At 42.1% G+C, this 22,407-nt stretch overlaps 1 protein-coding gene across 1 annotated transcript in view; it reads right to left on the reverse strand.

Annotated features, from left to right (window-relative positions):
• The window catches only part of Pgant2 (polypeptide N-acetylgalactosaminyltransferase 2), a 301,501-nt gene that overhangs the window by 5,521 nt on the left and 273,573 nt on the right, over positions 1–22,407 (reverse strand). The window contains exons 5-10 of the mRNA XM_078180735.1: positions 9,314–9,412; positions 6,241–6,308; positions 5,303–5,554; positions 3,074–3,289; positions 2,612–2,831; positions 1,144–1,354 (exon numbers count right to left, since the gene is read on the reverse strand). Of these exons, the coding sequence (XP_078036861.1) occupies positions 1,144–1,354; positions 2,612–2,831; positions 3,074–3,289; positions 5,303–5,554; positions 6,241–6,308; positions 9,314–9,412 (1,066 nt within the window). The remainder of the gene's footprint in view (positions 1–1,143; positions 1,355–2,611; positions 2,832–3,073; positions 3,290–5,302; positions 5,555–6,240; positions 6,309–9,313; positions 9,413–22,407) is intronic.

The following is a 22,407-nucleotide window of genomic DNA, read 5'->3' on the forward strand; positions in this document are numbered from 1 at the left end:
CTTCGTTAAAGATCGGCGTTGCTGCCGGCAACGCATGTTTTATTATCGCAACACAGCTACCGTATAGCCAGCGAGATAAAAGAGGCAATAATTCGCAGGTCTTCGCAATTAAACAGTTAGCGCGAGGGTTCCATTTCTAACAGCGTGTTTCATTCCGGCGATAAAACAGTTCCCTCGAATGAAGCTGCCAGTGCGCGCACCTGGCCTTAGAGCAATATATTCGTTGGTTAGATAAAACAACAGAATTGTTCTACGAATAGTTCTACGAACTGGCTCTATCCCGGCTCTCTCTCTCTCTCTCTCTCTCTCTCTCTCTCGAACCGTAATGACAGCTGTCTTCCTTAGGATCAAGTTTAATGAGAACGCGAACTCTGATTGCTGATGGCAAACAAGATTAGCGACGCAACAGGATTCTTGTCGAAACTCTCTTGGCGCTGCTGCTTTCAGATGTTCGCGAGCTGTCGCATTGTTTCGCTCGGCGGGAAACTTAATCGACGATTGAACTGCTAGGTGTCAATTGTTTGTCGCAATTCGCGATTATGTTCGCTTTGATCGTCGATATACGTTGCAATAATATTATTATGCATTCAATCTTTTTTAATCAGCGTTTGACGATTAACTCTTCTTAGTCAGCTATCGACCATTTATGAATTCTAATTAATAATCTGGCGGATAATTTCTTTCAAATTAATGATTGAGGACTGATATTTTTAAATTGACCACTGGAGATTAATTTCTTTTAATTACGGATTGAAGACAAATTTCTTTACATTGACAATGGAAGATTGATTTTTTAAAATTGACGATTGAAGACTAATTTTCCTTAAAAGTGTCGACGGTTGATTTTCTCAATTCAACGACAGCTGATGAATTTATTCCAATCAACGATAAAAATTAATTCTAATCAACCCTCGACGACTATTTGTATCAACGATTCGCAACTAACATTTTCAATCAATTGTCGATTAATTTCCTGAGTCAATTATACTGGTAACTCTTATGATAAATCTTTTCAATGGAAAACCATCGATCGTAATCAATCGAGGTAGAAACACGGAATCGATTAATGCCCGCTACAGCGAACCAGATCCGAGGAAATACCAGACCGCGTCTGTTGAATAACGAACAATGGTGGGTACTCACTTGGTTGCCGCCGGTGTCGTGACACGGATAAAGTCCCACGTTCCCGTCTAGTAGATGGCCCATGCTATCCAGACACGCGGTGCCCTGCTTCAGGAATCCGCCGGGTCCCCCCTCGCTGGTCGGTATAACTAATTCGGGGTACACGTTTTTCAGATACCAGCTGAAGGGCTTGCAGCGCAATTTCCGCTTCAGCTCCATCCTGTCCTGAATACTAAAACGGCGAACAGGGGAACGACGGGTGAACCTTTTATTAATACCGGTCACGTGCGCTGACGCGCGTTTTAATGAAATCGACTATCGGGTATTTCGTCCCGCTTTTCCCGCGTCGTAAATCGAGCGGCGGCGCGCGCCGCGTCTCGCGAAATAAGACGGTCCAGAAATTAGTTCGTGATAAACGACCGAGCCCGCGGGAAATTCTTTGTTTCCGTCCACGCCGACGGCGTGGCCTCTCGTTCGCCGAGCAACGTTCCTTCGCTTAGACGAATCGATCAGTCGATGGAGACAAAGTTTACTCAACGCTCATTCTCTCGCCCGTCTTATTTCTATACTTTACAGGATCGGGTTTCGAATAGCAAGAATAATTGGTTTGGTGTTTAATTAGGCTCGTTTTTGAATTTTAAAGAATTTGTGTTTACTTTTGTGATTGATTTTACGTTTGCTTTTGGACGATTTTTTGGGTAGTTAATAGTGTTTCGGATTTTCTTTTTTCGTAAAAATAAAGTGTTGGTGAGTAGGCTTCATTCTTATTAAACTATAGTTTAATGTATTATTGATGGATTTCTTCGAATTGTTGATTTAGTGTAAAAGTGTCAATCGCTAGAAAATAGCTCATTTTTGTGGACCTGTTACTGAGCCATCTCTAGTTACTGTGCGTCAATTTCTGTATATTGATTTAATTACTGTGCTGCAATTACTGTACACTGATTTAATTACTGTGCTGCAATTAGTATAGCTCGTTGTAGATAAATTTGTTTCAGTTACTTTAAGTAAAATTATATTTTACTTTATTACTGTAAGTGAAAAATATCTAATTTCTTTAATAATAAAAATAATATTGAATTACTTCAAGTCAAAAAATATATCTAAGATTATATTATCCTTCTATAATTTACTCCAATTTTAATTTATTCTTCCACTATGCAAAAAGACTATTTTTACATATTTCTCACTTTTTAATCTTCAAAATTACTCTAAAAAGTTAAAAAATTGCTTTCTGCAATTATAGCCCTTAAGAAGTGAAAAATATCGACTCCAAAAATAATAAACTTCGTCCAAAATATTGAACATCCTTAATTGAATATCATTTTTAAATATAAATAAATTTAATAAATAACTAAAATTATTGCAAGGGCACAGAAATTGACACAGTTATTCGATCTTCAGTTTCATAAACGAACCTCTTCGGTTTTATAAAATTGATCTCGACGTCGAGCGTCGAGCGACGTCCTTGCGTCTCGGATATACTCACTTGCCATAGGGTATGTTGCGTGCGAGGGGCACCGCGTTGTAATAGAACTGCTTGTAATCGTCCATCCACACCTCGGCCGCGCGTCGGGTGTTCCGCGCGAAAACGTTCCCGCTGCCCCCGGGGAACGAGTAGGGGTGCCGTTTACGAAACACGTGGCCGACGCGCGAGCACGGAATTATTTCCAGGCTGCCGCCGCATTGCCACACCCGGAACGATATCTCTGCGAAAGGTTGGGTTATCGTTCAGCACACCCTCGTCGATCTCGAAGAAACGAGAGAGACAGACACAGAGAGAGAGAGAGAGAGAGAGAGAGAGAGAGAGAGAGAGAGAGAGAGAGAGAGAGAGAGAGAGAAAAAGAGTGTGAGAGAGGGAGAGAAAGAGTGAGAGAGAGAGAGAGAGAGAAAGAGAGAGAGAGTGTGTGTGTGTGTGTGTGTGAGAGAGAGAGAGAGAGAGGGGGCTCACCGAGATTCTCGCCGCCCCATACGTCCATCTGGGTGTCGTATTTGCCCAGCTTCTCGAAGTAGGCCTTGTTGATCACGAATAGGCCTCCGGCGATCATAGGAGTCCTGATCGCCTGCGTGGGATCCTTTTGTCTAGCTTGCCGTTCGGCTTGACTTAGGTACTCCCACTTGAACACTAGGCTCCAGTCGAAACCACCCCTTAGGTCCGCGGAGGCTCCTGGAAATCGTAGAATTTTTGTTGTGGGAGAATTTTCGATTTCTATTAGTCTGTCTTTATTTTAATTATTCTGGTATCTTGAAATTGATTTTTGTGATGTTGGTATAGTAATATGTGCTTGTTTAGCAAGTATAGGTAATTGTTATAATAACTGTAATGACTGTACTATATAACTAGTATAATAACTGTAATAACTATAATATAGACTAATAATAAATTTAGTCCCTTGTTGAATCATTTGTTAGATTGCAATAATTTTTTAAAAGAAACAAGGCACTTTATATTTATCATATATCTACCTTGAAATGTTTAAATATTGAAGGCAACGAATCAGAATTTTATTCAAACTAAATGAGGTGGAATAGTGTTTATACTTCACAAGTTATTATAATATTATATACTAGATTATATACTACATTCTATACTAGATTGTGCACCAGATTATATGCTATACTATACACTAGATTATATGCTAGACTATACACTAGATTATATGCTAAACTATACACTGGATCATATACTCAATTGTATTGAATTATATATATTATAATATACTAGAAGTCTCAACCACATGTCAGACTGTTGAAATTATAGCAAGGGGTTGATCTGTATAACGCGCCGATTTGTCACTGGCAAGCGGCAAATTGGAAAGCAAGGTGGACTTTTAGAACCGTATTGTTCAAGATCGAATTTATGGTTGGAACAGAGTTTAATTGACGTCTGATTCCGGCGAATCACAGTACCAATTAAATAGAACTTCCACGGCGCTCTAATTATGCGAATGAAAAGGAGGTTCGCAGACTTGCTATTTAAGTAAATTAAGGGATGTCAAAGAACACCGACGCTCCAAAGGCGTCACGTCACCTTTAGAAATTATTATCGTCACTTTTAGAGATTAATTAAATGATGGTAATGTTATAAAAATATGCTCTGTTTTATATACTTCGCTGGAATCGTTGCACTGAGTTAAAGAAGAGAGAAAATGTTCAGAATTGAATATTCGACTTTTAAAACTTTATCCTTTATCAAAACTTTATTATACAGGGAAACTTGGAGATTTTTTTCTAGCGAGTTAAAATTCATGTTGGAAAGTGTTATCTTGTCTATTATAAAAATTTAAGACGTGGTTAAGAGTTTAATGAATTTTTAATCCGGAGAAGTAGGGCGAAAGTAGACGAGGACACCGGATACCGCTAAACTAAATGAGGAAAGTCATTGATCTTCGAACTTCTGTAACTTCCCGCAGGAAAATCACACGTAAGTCTACTTTGACTCGTTTTAAAGTTCGAAGCTTCTACTTTCGTACCCTCGTCCTCACTCGTGAGAGATCGCCGCTATTCGTCATGGAACAGAGTCAAAACCCGAGTGTCCTTTCTGTCTTCTAAAACTTCGCTAATTCGAGTGCGATAAGATAAGGATCTTAGAAACTGTTTAACTTCGTGGAAAATAATCGTGCAGAAGTCTACTGTGGTTCATTTTAAAGCTCGGACCTTTTACTTTTACATGTCCGAACTTAATTTTTATAAGACCACTTTTCGCCATAAAATACTGCCGAGACTGAATTCCCCTTAGCCTTCTAAAGTTTCACAGATTCAAATGTGAAAAGAAGTGGACTTTGGTACCACTGTAATTTTGTAGAGAAGAATCGTACGAAAGTCTATTATAGCTCATTTTAAAGTTCCAAGCTTCTACTTTTATACCTGTGAAGGTCGCTCTTCGAAAATTTTTATTCGCCACAGAACAAATCTAGAACTAAGATCTCTTCTGCCTTCTAAAGTTTCGCATATCCAAACGTGAAAAGTGAATTTGGAATCGCTATAACTTTGTAAAAAATGATCGTACGAAAGTCTATAATAGCTCATTTCAAAGCTCCAAGCTTCTACTTTTAGCCCTGTAAAAATCATTTTTTAAACATTTCTATTCGCTACAGAACAAAGCTAGAACCGCCCCCCTCCGCCTCTTGAAACCCAGACACGACGGTCTGACGATTCCGTGAAATATTTGTCTGCGTACCGATGTATTGGAAGGTATCCATGCTGATCACGTCAATAACAGGACACACGACCCTCGTCGGATCCTCCGCCACCCTTTCGAGAAGGGGTTCGAGCCAGTCGGCGTTGCATTCGCAATGGGAATCGAGGAACGTCAGCACGCTCGCGGTTGCTGCGTCCGCGCCTCTCACCCTCGATCTCATTAAACCTTCCCTCTTCTCGTTCCGTATCACCCGCACCTTGTGTATCCTCGACAGCTCCTCGCCATCCTCCGCTGCGAAAGAAACGGTACAAACACTCGTAACGTTCGCGCAACATGCACATTTAAATCATCCACGCTCGTCTACGCCGCCACGAAATTCGTCGAAAATCAAATTCTATATTATACTACCGATGGTAAATTTATAATATACGAGGATTAAAAACTGCTTTATTATCATTAATCAACTATGAATAATTTATAATATCCTTGTTAAGTTATATATTTTTAAATGATATTATTTAGAAATATTTTTATCAGAAAGATTCATTGTTCGGGGGTTAATGTAAAATTAAGGGAGTTATAGTACGTTTCTGTGTAGAATAAATTAAGAACTAGTGTAAATAAAAATATAGATCAAGAGAACTGTAGTATAAATTAGGCTTATGGTTATTGCAATAATTTGTCCATAGTTTTATACAATAATATAACAGAGCCGTAGAACATGAACCTTTTTTACTAGATCAAATAATGTGAGTCATCAGGACATCGCTAAATAGATAAGAATTCAAAATGAATAAAATAAATAAAATAAATGGCTAAATAAATCTGAATAAATTTGAATAAAAAGACGGAATTTATTTGCAACTATTCCTCATGAATCGCGAAAGCGAGCGAAAAATAGTACGAGGCGGTGTCCGTAGGCGGCGTAAATAAGCCGTCTAGGTTCTAGGAGCGTAACGATGGTAATTAAAGCTTACGATGATCGCTGAAGTCGTCCACCAGAATAATTTCCTTGATAAGGTGCTCGGGACTCCTGTTCAGCACGCTGAAAGCAAAACATATTTCACGTTCTTACATCGTTCTACCCGCTCGAGGGTTCCCGCGTCGGAATTAAACGGTTCTAATTTCATCGACCGACGTAATCCCATCCGGGCGTGCACTCAAAACGGCAACGATCCTCCCTTAAATAAAGTTTTCCCGGCTCGTCGACGGGCGGACGGCGTCGACGGCAAGAGTTGCTTACCCACCGCCGGGAAAAATTCTTTTTTTCCCGGGGAATCGTGATCTCGTTCGGTTCGCGTTACGTCTGGCCGCGGAAAAACCGTTTCAATTAAGAAGCGCACTGCTCTCGCCGGGGGAAATCTCTGATTCGCGTCGCCGTCGCGCGGAATACCGAACAAGGGGGAGGGAGAGAGAGGGGCCACGGAATATATTTAAGGAGCTCGCGGTGCCGCCAACGATCGCAATTTGTCAAAAGTCAACGCGAATTTCGCCGCCCTTAAAACGCGAAGTCGAGAATGGATGGAAAGTTTTCCTGGCTTTCCGAGCGTTCGTAGCGGTTTCTCGTTGCGTAATTAGGGGAACGATGTTGCTGTAGATTTTTCTACGTGTTGTTTTATGATGGAAACAGAGTTTTGGGAATTGTCGAGTAAATGGAATAATTGTGATGGTGTGGAGAAATTATTAAAAATTGGGGGTGTCGTGTGTTTGAATTTATGGATCGAAGGGTAGAACGACTTTTGGCAATTTTTATTTGCATTGTTAGGGGGGTGATGTTGTTGGCAATTTTTGTGGGTGTAGTTGGACATCTGATATATGTTAGGAAAAATTGTTAGCTAGGAGGAATGAATATAAGGGTGTAGGAAAATTAATAAAATTCATTTAGGATTTTGGTCTATCCAGATTCGTAGCTCGAATTGTCATTTTAATTACATAATTTTTTTAAAACATTATTAGTGGAAGGAGATCGTTAAGAATTTTTCTAAATATATTTGTACATCAAAACTAACTTATGAAAAATTTTCAAGTTGGAAGAATGACTATAAGGGTGTAGAGAAATTACCAAAGTTCATTCAGAACATCAACAGCCTAAAAAGTCACTCTAATTGCATAATTCATTAAAACATTATACATAGAAGATAATTATTAAAACTTCTTCTGTACATAGCTCAACATTAAAACTATCTTAAAAAAATTTATCAAGCCCCATAAATAACTGCAATACTGTAAAAAAATTATTACAGTTCAGACGAGAACAGCCACAAAGTCGACGACTTCGGATCAAATAATCCCACGGAATATCAACATTCCAGGCGATCAACCGGGCAACTGAGAAAAGCAGTGGCCGCGAATTAAGTAGCCGTGGATTATCGAAATATCAGAGCGGCGGCGTCGCCGGTATAATAAAGAGCCGGACTTGGAGTAGCGAGGCGGTGAGGCGGCGTCGGACGTAGTTTACAGCTGGTCGCGCTCACGTTCGCGTGCAAATGGAAAAACGTCGAACTCAGTGAAACGAGATTAATATTTCCTCGTTGTCGGAAGCGGAGCCGGAGTAATCGCGGCCGGATAAATTCCCGGCGCGTACGTGCTCGGCAGTTTTCTGGGCCCGCCGCGATGCGCCGGAACTGCATATCGGCAACGGGGGCGGAGGAGGAGGGGGAGGGAGGCGCGAGAAAATTCTGCCGCGGGTCCGAGAGGCGCCGATGGAATTTTCTAATCGTCGTTCCATCGCGACGGCCGTTACTCGGCCGGAGAGCATTATCCTCGATGGCGATAAATCACGCGTGAAACGCGCCGGGCGTGGGGGGCACCGCAGATTTTCCGGAAAACGTCGCGATAATCATATTACCGCGCGGAGAGGGGGGGATAGGGAGAAAAAAATGTAAATCCCGACGGTCCGTAAATCGGGCCCGGGGGGGATTAGGCGAATATTCGCCCCGCGGGAAACGGTAGCCGACCGTGTCGCTCGGCTGGATTAATCCGACGCCGGATAATCCGCCGGGTATTTTTTAATAACACCTTTATTAATCAGCGCGGGTAGATCATCGCGATCGCGACGGATGCGCTTCGTGATTTAATACGCGCCCGCCGCGAAACCGCCTCCGGCTTTTTTCCCGCCGCGGTAATGCTGCTACTCCCGGCCGTTTACGGTTTTAACGATGCTTCGCTTTACGCCCCCCGCCTTTTCCTATGGATTTCCCGCGTGTGTTTTATTAGCGGCTGCTCGCGACTTCGCCGGCGAAAAGCGACGCCGGATGTATGGCCGGAAGCGGCGAGTTTCCGGTTTTGGTCGCGCGGCGAGAAAGGCTTCTCGAGAAACCGAGCACGTCGTCCGTGTCCAGCTGATTTCGTCGGCTTCTCTGTCTTCGATTTTTCCGACAGCTTTTACGCCCCGTTTTCCCGCGGCTTTTCTAACGTTTTCCTTCCGGCTTTTACCAAATTTTTAACGCGGCTACTCCGCGATTTTTCCCGCGGCTTTTCGACTTTCCTTGCAGCTTTTACGCGATTTTTTGACGCAGCTGCTCTCCGATTTTTCACGTGGCTTTTCTGAAATTTTTCTCGCGGGGTTCGCGTAATTTTTAATGCAACTGCTCGGCTATTTTTCGCGTGGCCTTTTTTCAAGATCTTAGAGGTAACTTTTACGCAATTTTTGATGCAATTTCACAGCAATTTTTCATGTAATTTCGCGACTAATTTTCGTGCATTTTCTCGGCAATTTTTCACGTGGTTTTTCTTAAACTCGCGGCTCTCGCGCAATTTTTAATGTCACTTTTCCGCAATTTTTCGTGCGGTTTTCCTCAATTTTTTCTTGCGGCTTTAGCGTAGCTTTTAATGTAACTTCTCTGTAATTTTTTTCCCGCGGTTTTTCTCGAATCTTACATGTACGCAGTACGCAATATTTTAACGTAATTTCTTTGGAATTATCCATGCGGATTTTCTGTAATTTTTCATGTAGTAATCATATTTTTCTATGATTTAAATTTTCGCGCGACTATTCTGAAAGTTTCGCTTATGTCTAACTTTTAAACAATTGTAAGCGAGTTTAATTACCTTACGACAGTGCGAAGTAACGTGGATCGTGCCTCATTGTGGAACGTGATTATCACCGAGGTCGGGGGTAGGTCCCTCCTCCATTGTTTCATTCGGCACCTGGAAAAAATACCGTTCTGTTAGTTTAGAAATATTTTTCTCCCTTTATGAACAATTCATTAAATTTAAAAAATTCATTTCATTCAAATAATCCATTTAATTTCAGGAGAATTCGTTTCTTCCAATTTTCATTAATTTCCAAAAGCAAACAGAGTTCCTCGATTTTCTTCCTGACTTTGCAGCTAATTTGCAAGATCTTTCTTCAGTAAAATTTTAAAATTAACCCCTTACACAATGATTTTTCACTTGGTTACGCTAACCATCATTGCTCCGTTATTAACAATTTCCCCAAATAGAATTTCTGACCAATAGAATTTTCTTCCTCTCGTTTCATCCGCACACATATATTCCAACATTGAAAAATTTCCATATCAACATATAAAATTAATATTTTCACAAATTGAAAGAAAACCATAGAATTCATATTCAGCAGTTCGCGTTTCCCATGCCGAGTCCGCCGAGTTGTTGCAACGCGAGAGTTTAATGCATCCACTTCGATCTGCAAACACGTGAAAGCAAGCAGAGCGCGGAGTTAATCCCATTGTCCCAATGAAACTGCTTAAAGATACGGCGAAGAGGAGTCGCGTTGTCCGCGAGAGGGTGAAATAATAAATCCTCGGGCGACAATAAAAATTCCGAACGACGTCGGATTGGTAGTTCCGCGGCGTACCGAGGGGTGGTGGTGTCTGAATGTCTTCGACGACAAAAGGATCGGGTCGGAAAGAAGCGGCCCCTCAAGACGTTGGAGGAGGGTCGCGGGACCCGATGCCTTAATTAAGTAAGGGGGGAACTCGGATTCGAGATTTCGCGTAATGAGCTTGCCGGAGAAACATCAGACGACGACGACGACGTATAATTAGGTCATCGGCTCTCGGCGCTCTGGGATCGATAGACGGATGCTTCATCGGGTTTCTTACCGACGTTATCTGTCGCAACGTCCGTTAATATGCTTATCGTTTTACTCCGGCCGCGGCTCGGATCCCGGGCTACGTAACGCGGGCGATAATTAAGCGTCGCTCCGTTGATTACCGCGTCCGGGTATAATATCGCTCGATGGCCACCGATATCGTTATAGGTACTTCCGAACATACGATCTTACGAATTCCGCTCGGGCTGCACAAAGCGCTTTTGAAACACGATCACTCGGCCATCCAGCGAATCCACGCTGCATTCTCGGCTTTCACATATCCACCGCGGCTGAGAACTTATTTTCACCGTGGCGGAAAGTTCGTTTCATTCGCGGAATACAACGTTTTTTAATTTAATATATTAACCCTTTACACTCCGTTGTCCCTTCTCAGGGGACATCGTGACTCTAGTATATCACTAGACATTTAATAATAAAATAATTTCTCCGGCTTACAGCATTTCCATTTTATATGACAAATCATTTTATTGATTATTATTATAATATTTTACTTTGTTCCAAACGTATACTATACTATATAATATACTATGTATGCTATGTAATATAAAAGTCGATAGAGATTGGTAGGTAACATCCATGATGGCGCGGATTGCAAAGGGTTAAGGCGTCCCACGAGTTCCTTCCTTTTATTTTAGATCAAATCAATTGACGATATTTGTCTTTTAAGGTTGATTTATTATATTATGTACAGATATCCATCATCCAATATAAAGCCAAATAAATTACATAATAAATAGATAAATAATAAAAAGTTCGACCGAATATATTTGTACACCTTCATATATTTCATCGTATTTCCAAACATTTAACGAACGCATCGAGCTGCAACTAGAAAATCTACAGGAAATTATTTCCCGCGTATTAAATTGCAATTATAATTTAACCCGTGGCGAAACTCGCTAAATAACGAAACTCGTGTGTTTTCTTCTATTCCATAGCATCACGCAACCATCGCACAACGCCGCGATCCGTGGAGTTTCTAACAGAAATTTATTTTCCTTGGAACAATTTTCTGAATAATTGAGAACTTTATTTCGTTGGCAATAACGCGCGCGGAGATTGAAAGACGCTTTATTCCACCGTATTTTCGCGCATCGCGCACGCAATTAGCGCGGCGAAAGGTATACTTTACGCGGCCGCGTATAACAAACACACTCTGCCGCGAAGAATTAAAAATTTCATTTCGCATGTTAGTAACATAGAAGAAATGCCCCCGTAAATTGGACGAATTTTCCGTGTTATTTTATTGCGTTTTTGACTCGCGGATGCAATTAACGGCATAGGGGCGCGCGTTTTTTTTTTCTTTTCGGAAGTCGGCGCGTTTCCAGCGCGGGGGGAATTAAAACATTTAATTCTGTTTGCTGCAACGCGGCCGAAATTATAAGATACTTTACCCGGGGGCCGATATCGCGTCGCGCTTTGGAGCACCGCGGAACAGTGCAGCGGGGGACGCGTTTCAATGATCGATATTACAGAGAAATTGATATTCTTCGCAAAGAGTGCGGCCCCCGTGGCAACATAAAATTCTCCGTTCGAGCATAACTTATGCATTTTACTGCACTCCGCGTAATCAGCCGCATTGTGAATGCATAAATCTGCATCTCAAAGGACCGTATAAACGTGTTACCGATACAGAAACTTATTTCCTGCAGCGAGAGCTTCGCAAATAAAATGAAAAAGGACTCGGGGGAGGGGAAAAAAAGCAGCGCCGGGGATGATTTACATTTTCATCGCGCCGCGGCGTTATCAAATATGCCATAAACGCGTGAACATCCTCCCGCCGGTCTAATTCCGTCACTGCGGCACGCATATTTTAATCGAATCGTTAAAAAGTTATCTCGTATTTTGTGTACACGCACCGAGCGTGCGAAATCCCGCTCGCGAATATGTGGAGCAAACGAGACAGGTGGACGGACGAAATACGCGTTTCGATGAGGTCGGATTTTAGCAACGCGAGACTGAGATGAAGTGTACGCTGTACCGCGTTAGCCTAATGCCGCGGAACCGCGAGCATCGGAATCGCGGCGATCCTGATGCATTTATAGCTCGTAAAACTCTCGAAAGGCACGGCAAACTACGAAGTTCAACGGAGGCCGGTGCATTTTTTTAAGCACCCTTTTATCTGGCGGAGCCATTGGCGCGGCAAATAAAAATTTTCCTCTGGCCCCCCGCACGGCTTCTCGGAAATACAAAAGCGCGCGCGCGCCTATAAAACCCAAGGAATTTGCATGAAAACGCGGCGCCCCCACTCGCGATATCGATTCGCGGGGGGGCTGATAACAGCCGGCGGCCGAATCTAATAAGCGGGAATATCAATCATTTCCGCTAAGCCGAGGCGAAACACTGTTTTCGCGTTATCATTATTTAACCAGCAGAGTAAACGCGGGACTCCCAGAAGTACTTGCGCGAGCGTAGAAATCATTTTTCATCCGGCCCGAAATGATTAAGTGGCGACGGCGGGCGCAGTCGCCGGAGAAATCGCGGGCGTCGTCCGAGGCGACGGATTTCGCAATTTTTACAAGCGCCGACGGTCGTGCTGCATCGTCGAAACTTTTTCTGCGTGTAATACGATGCTCGAACTATACTGTAGAATAATTTCAAGTAACAAGAATGATTGCAAGGGTGTCGAAGAAATTGTTAAAGCTTATTTTAAAGATGCTCGAATTCAGATTTCAATAGTTTGAAAAAAGTCTAGGTTATATGATTTTTATTAACGTTGATAATGGTGCGATGTCTTTGCAACTTTTTTTCTATATAAAGTGGTATCAAAGACGTATTATTAAAAAATTGCAGGCGAGGATGGTGACTTTAAAGGGTTGAATCAAACTAGCGAATTTCGTCCGGAGCGAAGCTTCGAAACGAGTGCTCTAGCAGTCGACGAATGGAACATGTTTTAAAAACATTGTAGATGGAGGAATATTATTGAAACATTTTTACTGATAACACAATGTTCATCCTCTAGAAAAATTCTGAATAGGAACACGGATTGATATAAAAAAAATTATAAAATTTAATTAGAAGCTTCACGAAGTGCAAGATGAGTGCTCCGAAAGTCGACGAATGGAACATTTTTTAAAAACATTGTAAATCGAGGAATATCGTTGAAACATTTTTTACATGTAGCACGATATTCAGAGAATCCCTTAGAAAAATCTCAAGCAGAAATACGAGCTACAAGTGCACCAAAGAAATTATAACATTAACCATAGCTGACGATTGAAATAGGAATACCAAGCATTTATTACAAAAATAAGTAGACACAATTTAAAAACAAAAAATAAAAAAATACCGACATTACAATTTTATCAAGACTCCTCCAATATATCGCTCAGTGTTCAAATTAGTTCATAAAAAGTGTTAAACAAAATGGAAAGCCATAAGGGTGTTAGGATAAAGTTCACCATGGCCACTGGTTTGGTAGTTTAGTGAAACAAATTCGCAAAGGTCGCGAGAATAGTCGCCGGCAAGGGTCGCGGCGGTCCTTCGAGGGAGGAGCGGTTGACGTCCGGGGTCAACTGGAAGCAAATAGAAGCCGCGGAAGAGAAAGGGGTGAGGATCATTTTGGCGCGGCACGCCGACACGAGGGGTACATAAATGCGACTAGACGGCCAGAACGATCCCAATATGTCAGTCCCACTTTCCCCGAGATAAACTCGAGGAACGTGTACGGAATGCGGCGGGGGTTGGGAAACCAACCCCCGACCCCCTGCCACCCCCTCCCCAACCCCCGTTGTAGCGTTGCGCTTTCGAGCGTCCACTCTACGCCGCGGCGCGGCGCGGCGAGATTGTAAAAGTTCACTGATGAGATTATCGATCGCGGGAATTATTACCGCTCGGCCGTGCACCGACACGGAAAATTTACCACTTTACGGCGTCCACGTTTTCTAGCCGGTGCTCTCCGTCCTCTCTGCCCCGCTCGCCGCCGGTTTCCCGCGATATTACCAACTTCCGTTGTAGTTCGACCGCGACACACCCGGGCCACTTTATATTGACGAAAATTATTGGGAGGGAAAGTTGCGGCGGTCCGCGTCCCGCCGCGCTCCTCGTCCTCTCGAGACGATAAATTGATAACGCCGGAAACAAAGCCGGCTGTTGTCTTCCGGTCGAAAGCCGCCTGTTGTCCTTTCGTTCGAAAGTCGCGTCACGCGGCCTCTTGTACAGGCGCGCGCGATCGTGGATCAATTATTTTCGCTATGTCGGAACGATCGAGCAATTTTTAACACTGGATTTAGAGGTAATTTTAAATTGCTAGATTTAATTTCTTTAATTTATGGAAATTTTGGTGAAGACTGTAAAGATTTGTATAGTTGAAAAAATTAATTATTGCTGATGTTGTGGACTGAATCGTTGCTTTAGAATTTTTTAAACAGCGCAAGATGCGTTTGAGGTAGATTATTAATTATTAATTCCTGAACACGAGGCAATGTCTCTTTCACTTAATAAAATGTATACAAATACATTTCGATGGCCCAGATATTTTTATTTCGATTTATTTTATCTTTTCTCGATGGTCCAGTAATTTTAGGTATCTACTAATAATTTATAATTTTTACATCTCTTTCAACGTTTTATACAATCTCTAAATTTTCGTACTATTTCTTAAGTTTTCTTGCGGCGACGACAGCAATTTTTATTACCCGATAATTCTCTTCTATCAATTGTGTAACACCAGTGATTAAACGGTAAATCAAGACGTCTCAATTAAAAATCAATATAGAGGCACGAAAGTGGACGGTTCGCCGTTTAAAACGATCTTGCGTAGTCCACCGTGGGATATTTCTAAACGAGGTTACGCCGGATCATAGATCAAGCCTTTGCCCCGGTAAAAATTGCCACATAAAGAGTCCGCGGCGTCGCCATAAAATACCGTAATCTTTTAATATCGTGGTATATAGTCGAAAGACAGTGTTTAAATTTCCATTACGGTTTGAAGTCGGTCGAAGTATCTTTACCGGCGGGATTAACTTTAACGGGACCCCCTTTTTACCGTCCACTGTAAATTAAGAAATATTCCGGCCGGAGAAATAAAGAGTTTCGAAGGAGGTGGCGGCCGGTGGAATATGGCCGTGGCAGAAATTGAAATTGATTAGCAAACGGAACAAGGCGAGCTGGAATAATAAAGGCGGGCGCGTTGTGCGTGTCAGGCCGGAGGTTCAGCGAATTAATGAGCGTGCCTGTTATTAAACCTAATTCGGATATAATTTGTGGAGTGGCGGGGAGGGAGGGTTGAAAGGACAGGAAAGCAACAGAAAACGCGAAAGTTAATGCAGCCGACGGGGACGTTTAAATTTTCATTGAAACGCCAAATAATGGAAGAGCATTTTCCCAGGGAATTCAGCTTTATGCTTCTTCGTTGAGCGAAGTTAATTAATGAACAATTTTCAACGGGAATAACATTGACGAACTCGATTTGCGACGGTTTCTTAGATTCGGGGAGCAATTAGGGAAAATGGAGTCGGCGAAAATTGTTGATACAGATATAAATTATTTTGATAGGATTTGGTATATAATATTGTGATATATTAATATAAATTATTATGATATTATACTATAAATTATTATGATATTATACTATAAATTATTATGATATTATACTATAAATTATTATGATATTATACTATAAATTATTATGATATAGTAATATAAATTACTAGGGGATAATACTGTACATTATTATAATGTAATAATATACATTATTATAATGTAATAATATACATTAATATAATATAACAATATACAGTATTATGATATAATAATATACGTTCTCGTGATATAATAATGCAAGTTATTCTTGTCGACTGCGCGGAATAATCATGCGAGAGCTGTACGAATAGCTCGACGACAGAAATTCTCGCAGAAGCCGAATTTTTACGCGAGGTAATCCAAACGGAAGCATCGATTCCGGCACTCGAGCTTTCGCCGATGATTCGCCGTATGCTACTTCCGTGTCAAACTCGTTGAAACGTTGCGCCCCAACCCCGTTCGCCGCGACGCAACATGCAAAGTGTTTCAAGAGATTATTGTAACGCGTTCGACTCGCGACAAAACGACGCGCATTTAAACGTCCCGCACGACTGCCGGAATTTTATCCATCGTCCAACCTCTTCCTACCCCTCCCACGCCAACAACCATAACAGAAGAAACGCGTAATTCCTACAATTTCTCTAGAATTTTTCGAACAAAAAAAACACCAGGACGCGAACGCGCGCCAAGGGGACCATCGCTTTGATCGTTCCTCTCACGCCCCAATAATTTCTCAACCGGCTTGTAACTTTTCCATGGGGTAGTTTCCACGTCGACTTACACGCCGACGAATTTACGATGATGCGCGCTCGAGCTATTAAAAGAAAGAGGATAGTTCTTATTCAACCCCTCCGTCGCTTCTAAATGCACCAACCAGTTATAACTTCGATCATTTTTCCCACACCCTCGCGATTTTCCTTCTGGCTCGCAACTTTTTTATGGGGTGTATTCGACGTCGATTATAGCGTGGGAAAAGTTGCGTCGATATAGTCGGGCGAACTAAAAAGAGAAACACGTAATTACGTAACTATTGTATTTCGCAACCCTTGTATTGTTAATTAAGGTACCGAATTATTGTTGCACTCTCTTCGACAATTTATTTTATTAAATATTTCTATTATTAAATAATCTGCAGACGTGGACAAGAATCTTGTTTCAACCTGTCTCAGCGGAATTTTTCTTTAAAAATGTAGATTGCAGAAGCCGTGGGATAGGGGCGGAGAATTCGGGATGGCTATAATTTCAGATTAAAGCAACGAGAGCCAGTGGGTCGCGAGCACCGTTGGGGACATATTTGCCGGCAACGAAATTGCAAACGAGCCTTAAAGCGAGCCAGACGGGACGGATCATCCGGACGGTTTAATTCGAAACTTCAATTTCGGCTTTGGCCTCGGCGTTAAAGTGGATAACACGGCCCGATTCGGACCCTCCCCTCTCCTATCCCCGCTTCTCCGTCCCTCTGTTTCCCTCGCTCGTCCTCCCCCCCCCCCCCCCCCCCCCTCCCGGATCGAACACACTCGGACACGTGCAGCCACCCCCGCGTTTACACGCGCTCGAACCAGAATCGCGAGAGGCAGCCACCCCCGCCGGCGTTTAATGGAACGGGATCATGTCGTGTCGCGACGAGATGCGAATCGGCACGCGAGAATCGGAGGATGTTCCGTTCCTCCTCTGTAATGATCGGCCGTGTGCGGCGCTTGCTCCCCCACCCCTCCCCCCGTACGCGCGCCTAAACGGTTTTTGTTTGCGCGGCTAACGGGACAAGGGGTTGCTAACGTGATTTGTAATTACGGAGATTTCGGTGTTGCCGATGGCCAAGCCGATACTGCTCAATTTGGCCGGTTTTCGGTCGGTAAATTTGCTGTGAAACGAGTACGTTCCGATCCTGCACGCCGCGGCCAATGTAAGTCAAATTTCGAAATTACGGAGGGGTTCAGCCATTGTTCGGGTTAAACAAACGGATGTTCAGCATAATAGGCGATGGATCCGCTGTCGGGAATTATCGAGAATTTGGGAATTCTGATTACGATATGTTTCGTTTTAGGGGTGGAAATTATTAGCAGCATATATTTTTATTTAATTCTTCTTTAACCTAATTTCTCTTTAATTTCTGTGATTTGTAAATGATAGGGGAAAAATCTGCGAAGAGGAGATGATTCTTGTCCTTGATAAGTTGTGGACAATTAATCGATATAATATCTATAATATCTATAATCTCTATTTTATATAGTCGAATATATGTAATACAGGCAGTAATTTTAATGATAATAATGATTTAGAATTTAGTATTAAGTTTTCATTAACTTTAATGATATCGAATAATAATAAAAATATCGAAAGGTTCTAAGGTATATTAAAAATTCTAAAGTTTCTAATAAAGAAGGAATTTTGATAACCAAATTAAATTACTAAATAAAGAGTTTCTTTTCCTCGATAAATCTAATATTAATTATTACTTATTTATACCAATATCAGTATCGATATTACCTTTAAGTATATTAATATTTAATCTAGAGCGCTTATTATATTATTAATCATTCTAAATCCAACAGCACGCCCTCTTCCACTTAAGCCTACTATTTTCTTTGAATTCCGAAGAATCCATTGTTTCGAATATCATTCCAAGTATTTCCTCTATAAATATTACACGGCGCAGTCCGCGGAGCACCCCCTCGCTCGGCGCCGAGCTTCCAAAAAGCCCACTCATCCCCTTTCCAGTAGCTGGAAACGTCCAGCGGCACCGCGAACGCACAAAGTATTCAAATTTCCGTCATTGTCAAAGTGACAAAGGTAGCGGCGTCTTCCCTCGGTAAGGATCGCCTTTTCCGTCTTCTGCCGGGCGAAACGGTCCGTGAAAAGTGTCTGTTGTCTCGCGGAAAGTTACAACGACGGGGCAGAGAACTCGGTCAGAGGGTCGTTGAAGGCGGTCTCTGGAAGGGCTGCGACCGTAACGAGCGGATTACCGGCGCCCAGGCAGCGCCGACTTCAATTTCAATTTTCATTTTCGTTACGGCACCGTCCCGTCGCGGATTTATTTTCTGAGCACCCCCGTAACGTCGGCCAACCAACCCCCCCCCCCCATCCTCCCACCCCGCCCTCGCGATCTTACGCCGGAAATTTATGAAATTACAGTCGGCACGAGCTACGCGATTTTTTACCACCGTAACGAACCGTAAAACAGACAGAAAAAAGGGCCGCTGATAAATTTGCTGTGTGCCGCGGAGAAAAAGAAAGAGAGAGCGAGAGAGCGAAGGAGAGAGATAGAAAGATATATATATAGAGAGGGAGAGGGAATTGAAGCTAAAGGGGATGGTAAAAATAGGCGAATTTTGACTCGGCGGCGGGGAATGAAAAATTCTTTTATGCCGCCGGTGTTCCCGTGTTTCTCAGGAATAAAAAATGCAACGATCATTTGTCCGGGAGATACGACCGCGGCTGCAACCGGACCGTGAATGTTTATGCGATATTCTGACGCGGATTCTCGATGGCCGACAGCGAGCGGAGCATCGGCTTTCGGGAGCCATCTTTCTGCTGTATTTTAATAGGGCGCGTGTCGGATCTCGCGAGAGAAATTAGTAGGCGGATTTTGCAACGCGAGAGAAATTACGTTTGCAAGATATATTTTTGTAACAGAAATTTGTTGCGATGACAGAATATTTTGTTATTTAGACATTTGATTTAGGTTTGTTATTAGTTGAATTTTTATTAATCAGAGTCGCCGGATTTTTATTTACTAACATCATGAAAAATTAAATTTTTTTTCGCTTGAATCGTGGAAAGTTGAGTTTTTGTTAACTAGAGTTGCCGAATTTTTATTTACTAAAATCATGAAAAATTAAATTTTTTTTCGCTTGAATCGTGGAAAGTTGAGTTTTTGTTAACTAGAGTCGCCGAATTTTTATTTACCAAAATCATGAAAAATTGAATTTTTGTTCACTAGAATCGTGGAAAGTTGAATTTTTATTAATTAGAGTCGCCGAATTTTTATTTACTAAAATCATGAAAAATTGAATTTTTGTTCACTAGAATCGTGGAAAGTTGAATTTTTATTAATTAGAGTCGCCGAATTTTTATTTACTAAAATCATGAAAAATTGAATTTTTATTCACTTGAATCGTGGAAAGTTGAATTTTTATTAACTACAGTCGCCGAATTTTTATTTACTAAAATCATGAAAAATTGCACTTTTATTCGCTAGATTCACGGAAGATTGATATATTATTTCGTTAGAATCGCGAATCGGTTTTTCCGACTCGCGAAGCCTACAGTCGCAGCATCCGACGCGCGCTCGCAGCATTAATTAAATGTTTCATTATCGTCCCAAGTGGCCGGTCGCGTTTACACGGTTCCGGCGTATCCAGCGTACGCCGAAATACAAATTACTCTCCTCGGCCCGCGTCAATTGCAAATTACGCTGTCGCGATTCGTCGGTGTCCGCCATGGGGAACAGTATTGTCCGCCGAAAGTTCCCTACGAGTCCGAAGGGACACAATAACCTTTCAATCGGTCGGGTACTGTCTGTTTCCATCGGATGGCGAACGCGCGTATTATTTCGTTTCCTCCAAGAGAGAGAGAAAAATAGAGAGAGAGAGAGAGGAAGGAAGAGAGAGAGGAGAAGCTATTGCCTCCGAGCAGATCTTTTTCCCCGGTTCCAAAGGCGATACCAATATCGAACTTTTTCCCGTCTCTCGATCGGCAGATAATGCTCCATTGAAGACGGGATCGATGGCGAACGGAAGAATAGCATGCTACTCCAAGACTTTTTCGAAGATATACCTGTCGTAACTCAGCGAAAAAATCGGCGGATTATCTGCCCGGCTGTATTTCGAACAGCGGAGTCTCCGCTGTCGGCTGCGTCGAACAGCTTTCCTTTCGATCATTTTCCAAGATCAAGAAACGCTCTCTATGGAGTCGAAGTTATTTTTACATTTTTCTCGAGATTTAAAGAAACATTTTATAAAGCGTCGTTTTACAAGCTTTGAGTCCAGTTAGATCACCATGTACGATTTTTACTCACGCGGTCACATCGTATACCGACGCGTCCTCCGTCAACGCGGAACCCGCGCCGGCGTGCGTAATAATGCGAGGCGATCGTCGCTGCAGTTGCAATCAAGATAACACGTCGCGCGGGCCATAATCAAGAGAAAATGTAACGCGAGCAGACATTCCGGTGTCTACTATTAAATTCTCTAGTTATTAAATTCCCCGCAGATACTTCCGCATGAAATTCCCCAGATGTTTTCGGCGGCGCAAGGGTTGCTACCGACGACGCGTGTTACCGCACGCAGCAAAGAACGAACGCTTCGCGACACCTCCGATCCATCTTCGTCCGTTGATTATAGCGAGATGATAATTTTCGGTGTCGTCGGAGCATTTATTTATCCTTAATATTTTCCGTAATAGGGACAAACAATTTTTATTTCTTTCATCGTCTTTACGTACTTTTAAACTTTGATGACGGAAGAATTTATTTTTATTTCGATGTAAAAGATATTAATAATTAATCATATTTAGTAGAATATTATGCGGAATTTCTATCACGAGTCTGACTCGTTATTGTAGCGCAAAGGGTTGAAACGAAGCGCGTCGTCCAGTTTTTTTCGCCGACTCTCGAGCGACGCTTTAACGCTGCCGTAAAATCCACGGCGGGCGACAATGCCGGCCGCTCGCATATTTTAACCGGTCTACGGGAAGTATCCGGAAATATCCATACACATAAACATGCGTCTTCGTTCGACCCGCGGTTTTACGGTGTCTCTAAATTTTCGCCGATAAAATCCGTGAAATTTACCGTCCGGACGGGGGTTTGAAGCACCTGCCGCGCTCTTATTCCGCAAGGGGGTGGAAGCGGCCGCCGGGGGCCAAGTCCAGACAAACGCGTCCCGCCGTACGCGATCGATCGAAGAACGGCGGCCGATGCACGTCCGCCGGCATCGAGATGAACAACTTATGTGCTGGCTGTTGCTCGGAATATGGCACAGCGCGGATGGAAAAGTGCAGGTCAGATTCAGGACGTTCAGCGCAGCGCATCTTCTTTGTAAAATGGTGAAGTAAGTTTGCGAACGGAAGTTGGGGATTTTTTGATTTCAGATTGGTCTAGATTTTTATCTTTATTTAGAGCAAGTTTTACCTATTTTTCATTTATGGTAAAAGCTTGAAATTCAATAGCTTTTATTCTTGATTATTATAATCTCATATTCTTAACTATTCTGTAGTTTTGATATAGGTTAGATATAGTACATTGCTGGTAATGGAGTTTGTTAGGAATGCATGAAATTTGTAGTGTATTTATAATTACTAGACAGCGGATTTTTATGTTAAAGGCAAATTTGTTTGCATCAAGAAAGAACTGAATAGGAGTCTCTGTCTCGCATTAATTGTTTCAGCGAGTAGAAAATAATACATAGACAACATTAAATTTCGAAAACTCTTCCACAGTTTTAAACTTTGCGAATAAAAAAGAAAAGCTTTGCTATTTTAAGCTCTCAACGAATAAAATGGTTATTATCTGTAAAATTAATTGTTATATTCAATTCGAAATTAA

The sequence above is a fragment of the Augochlora pura genome, chromosome 5, assembly GCF_028453695.1.
Source record: "Augochlora pura isolate Apur16 chromosome 5, APUR_v2.2.1, whole genome shotgun sequence".
Classification (NCBI taxonomy): Eukaryota; Metazoa; Arthropoda; class Insecta; order Hymenoptera; family Halictidae; genus Augochlora; species Augochlora pura.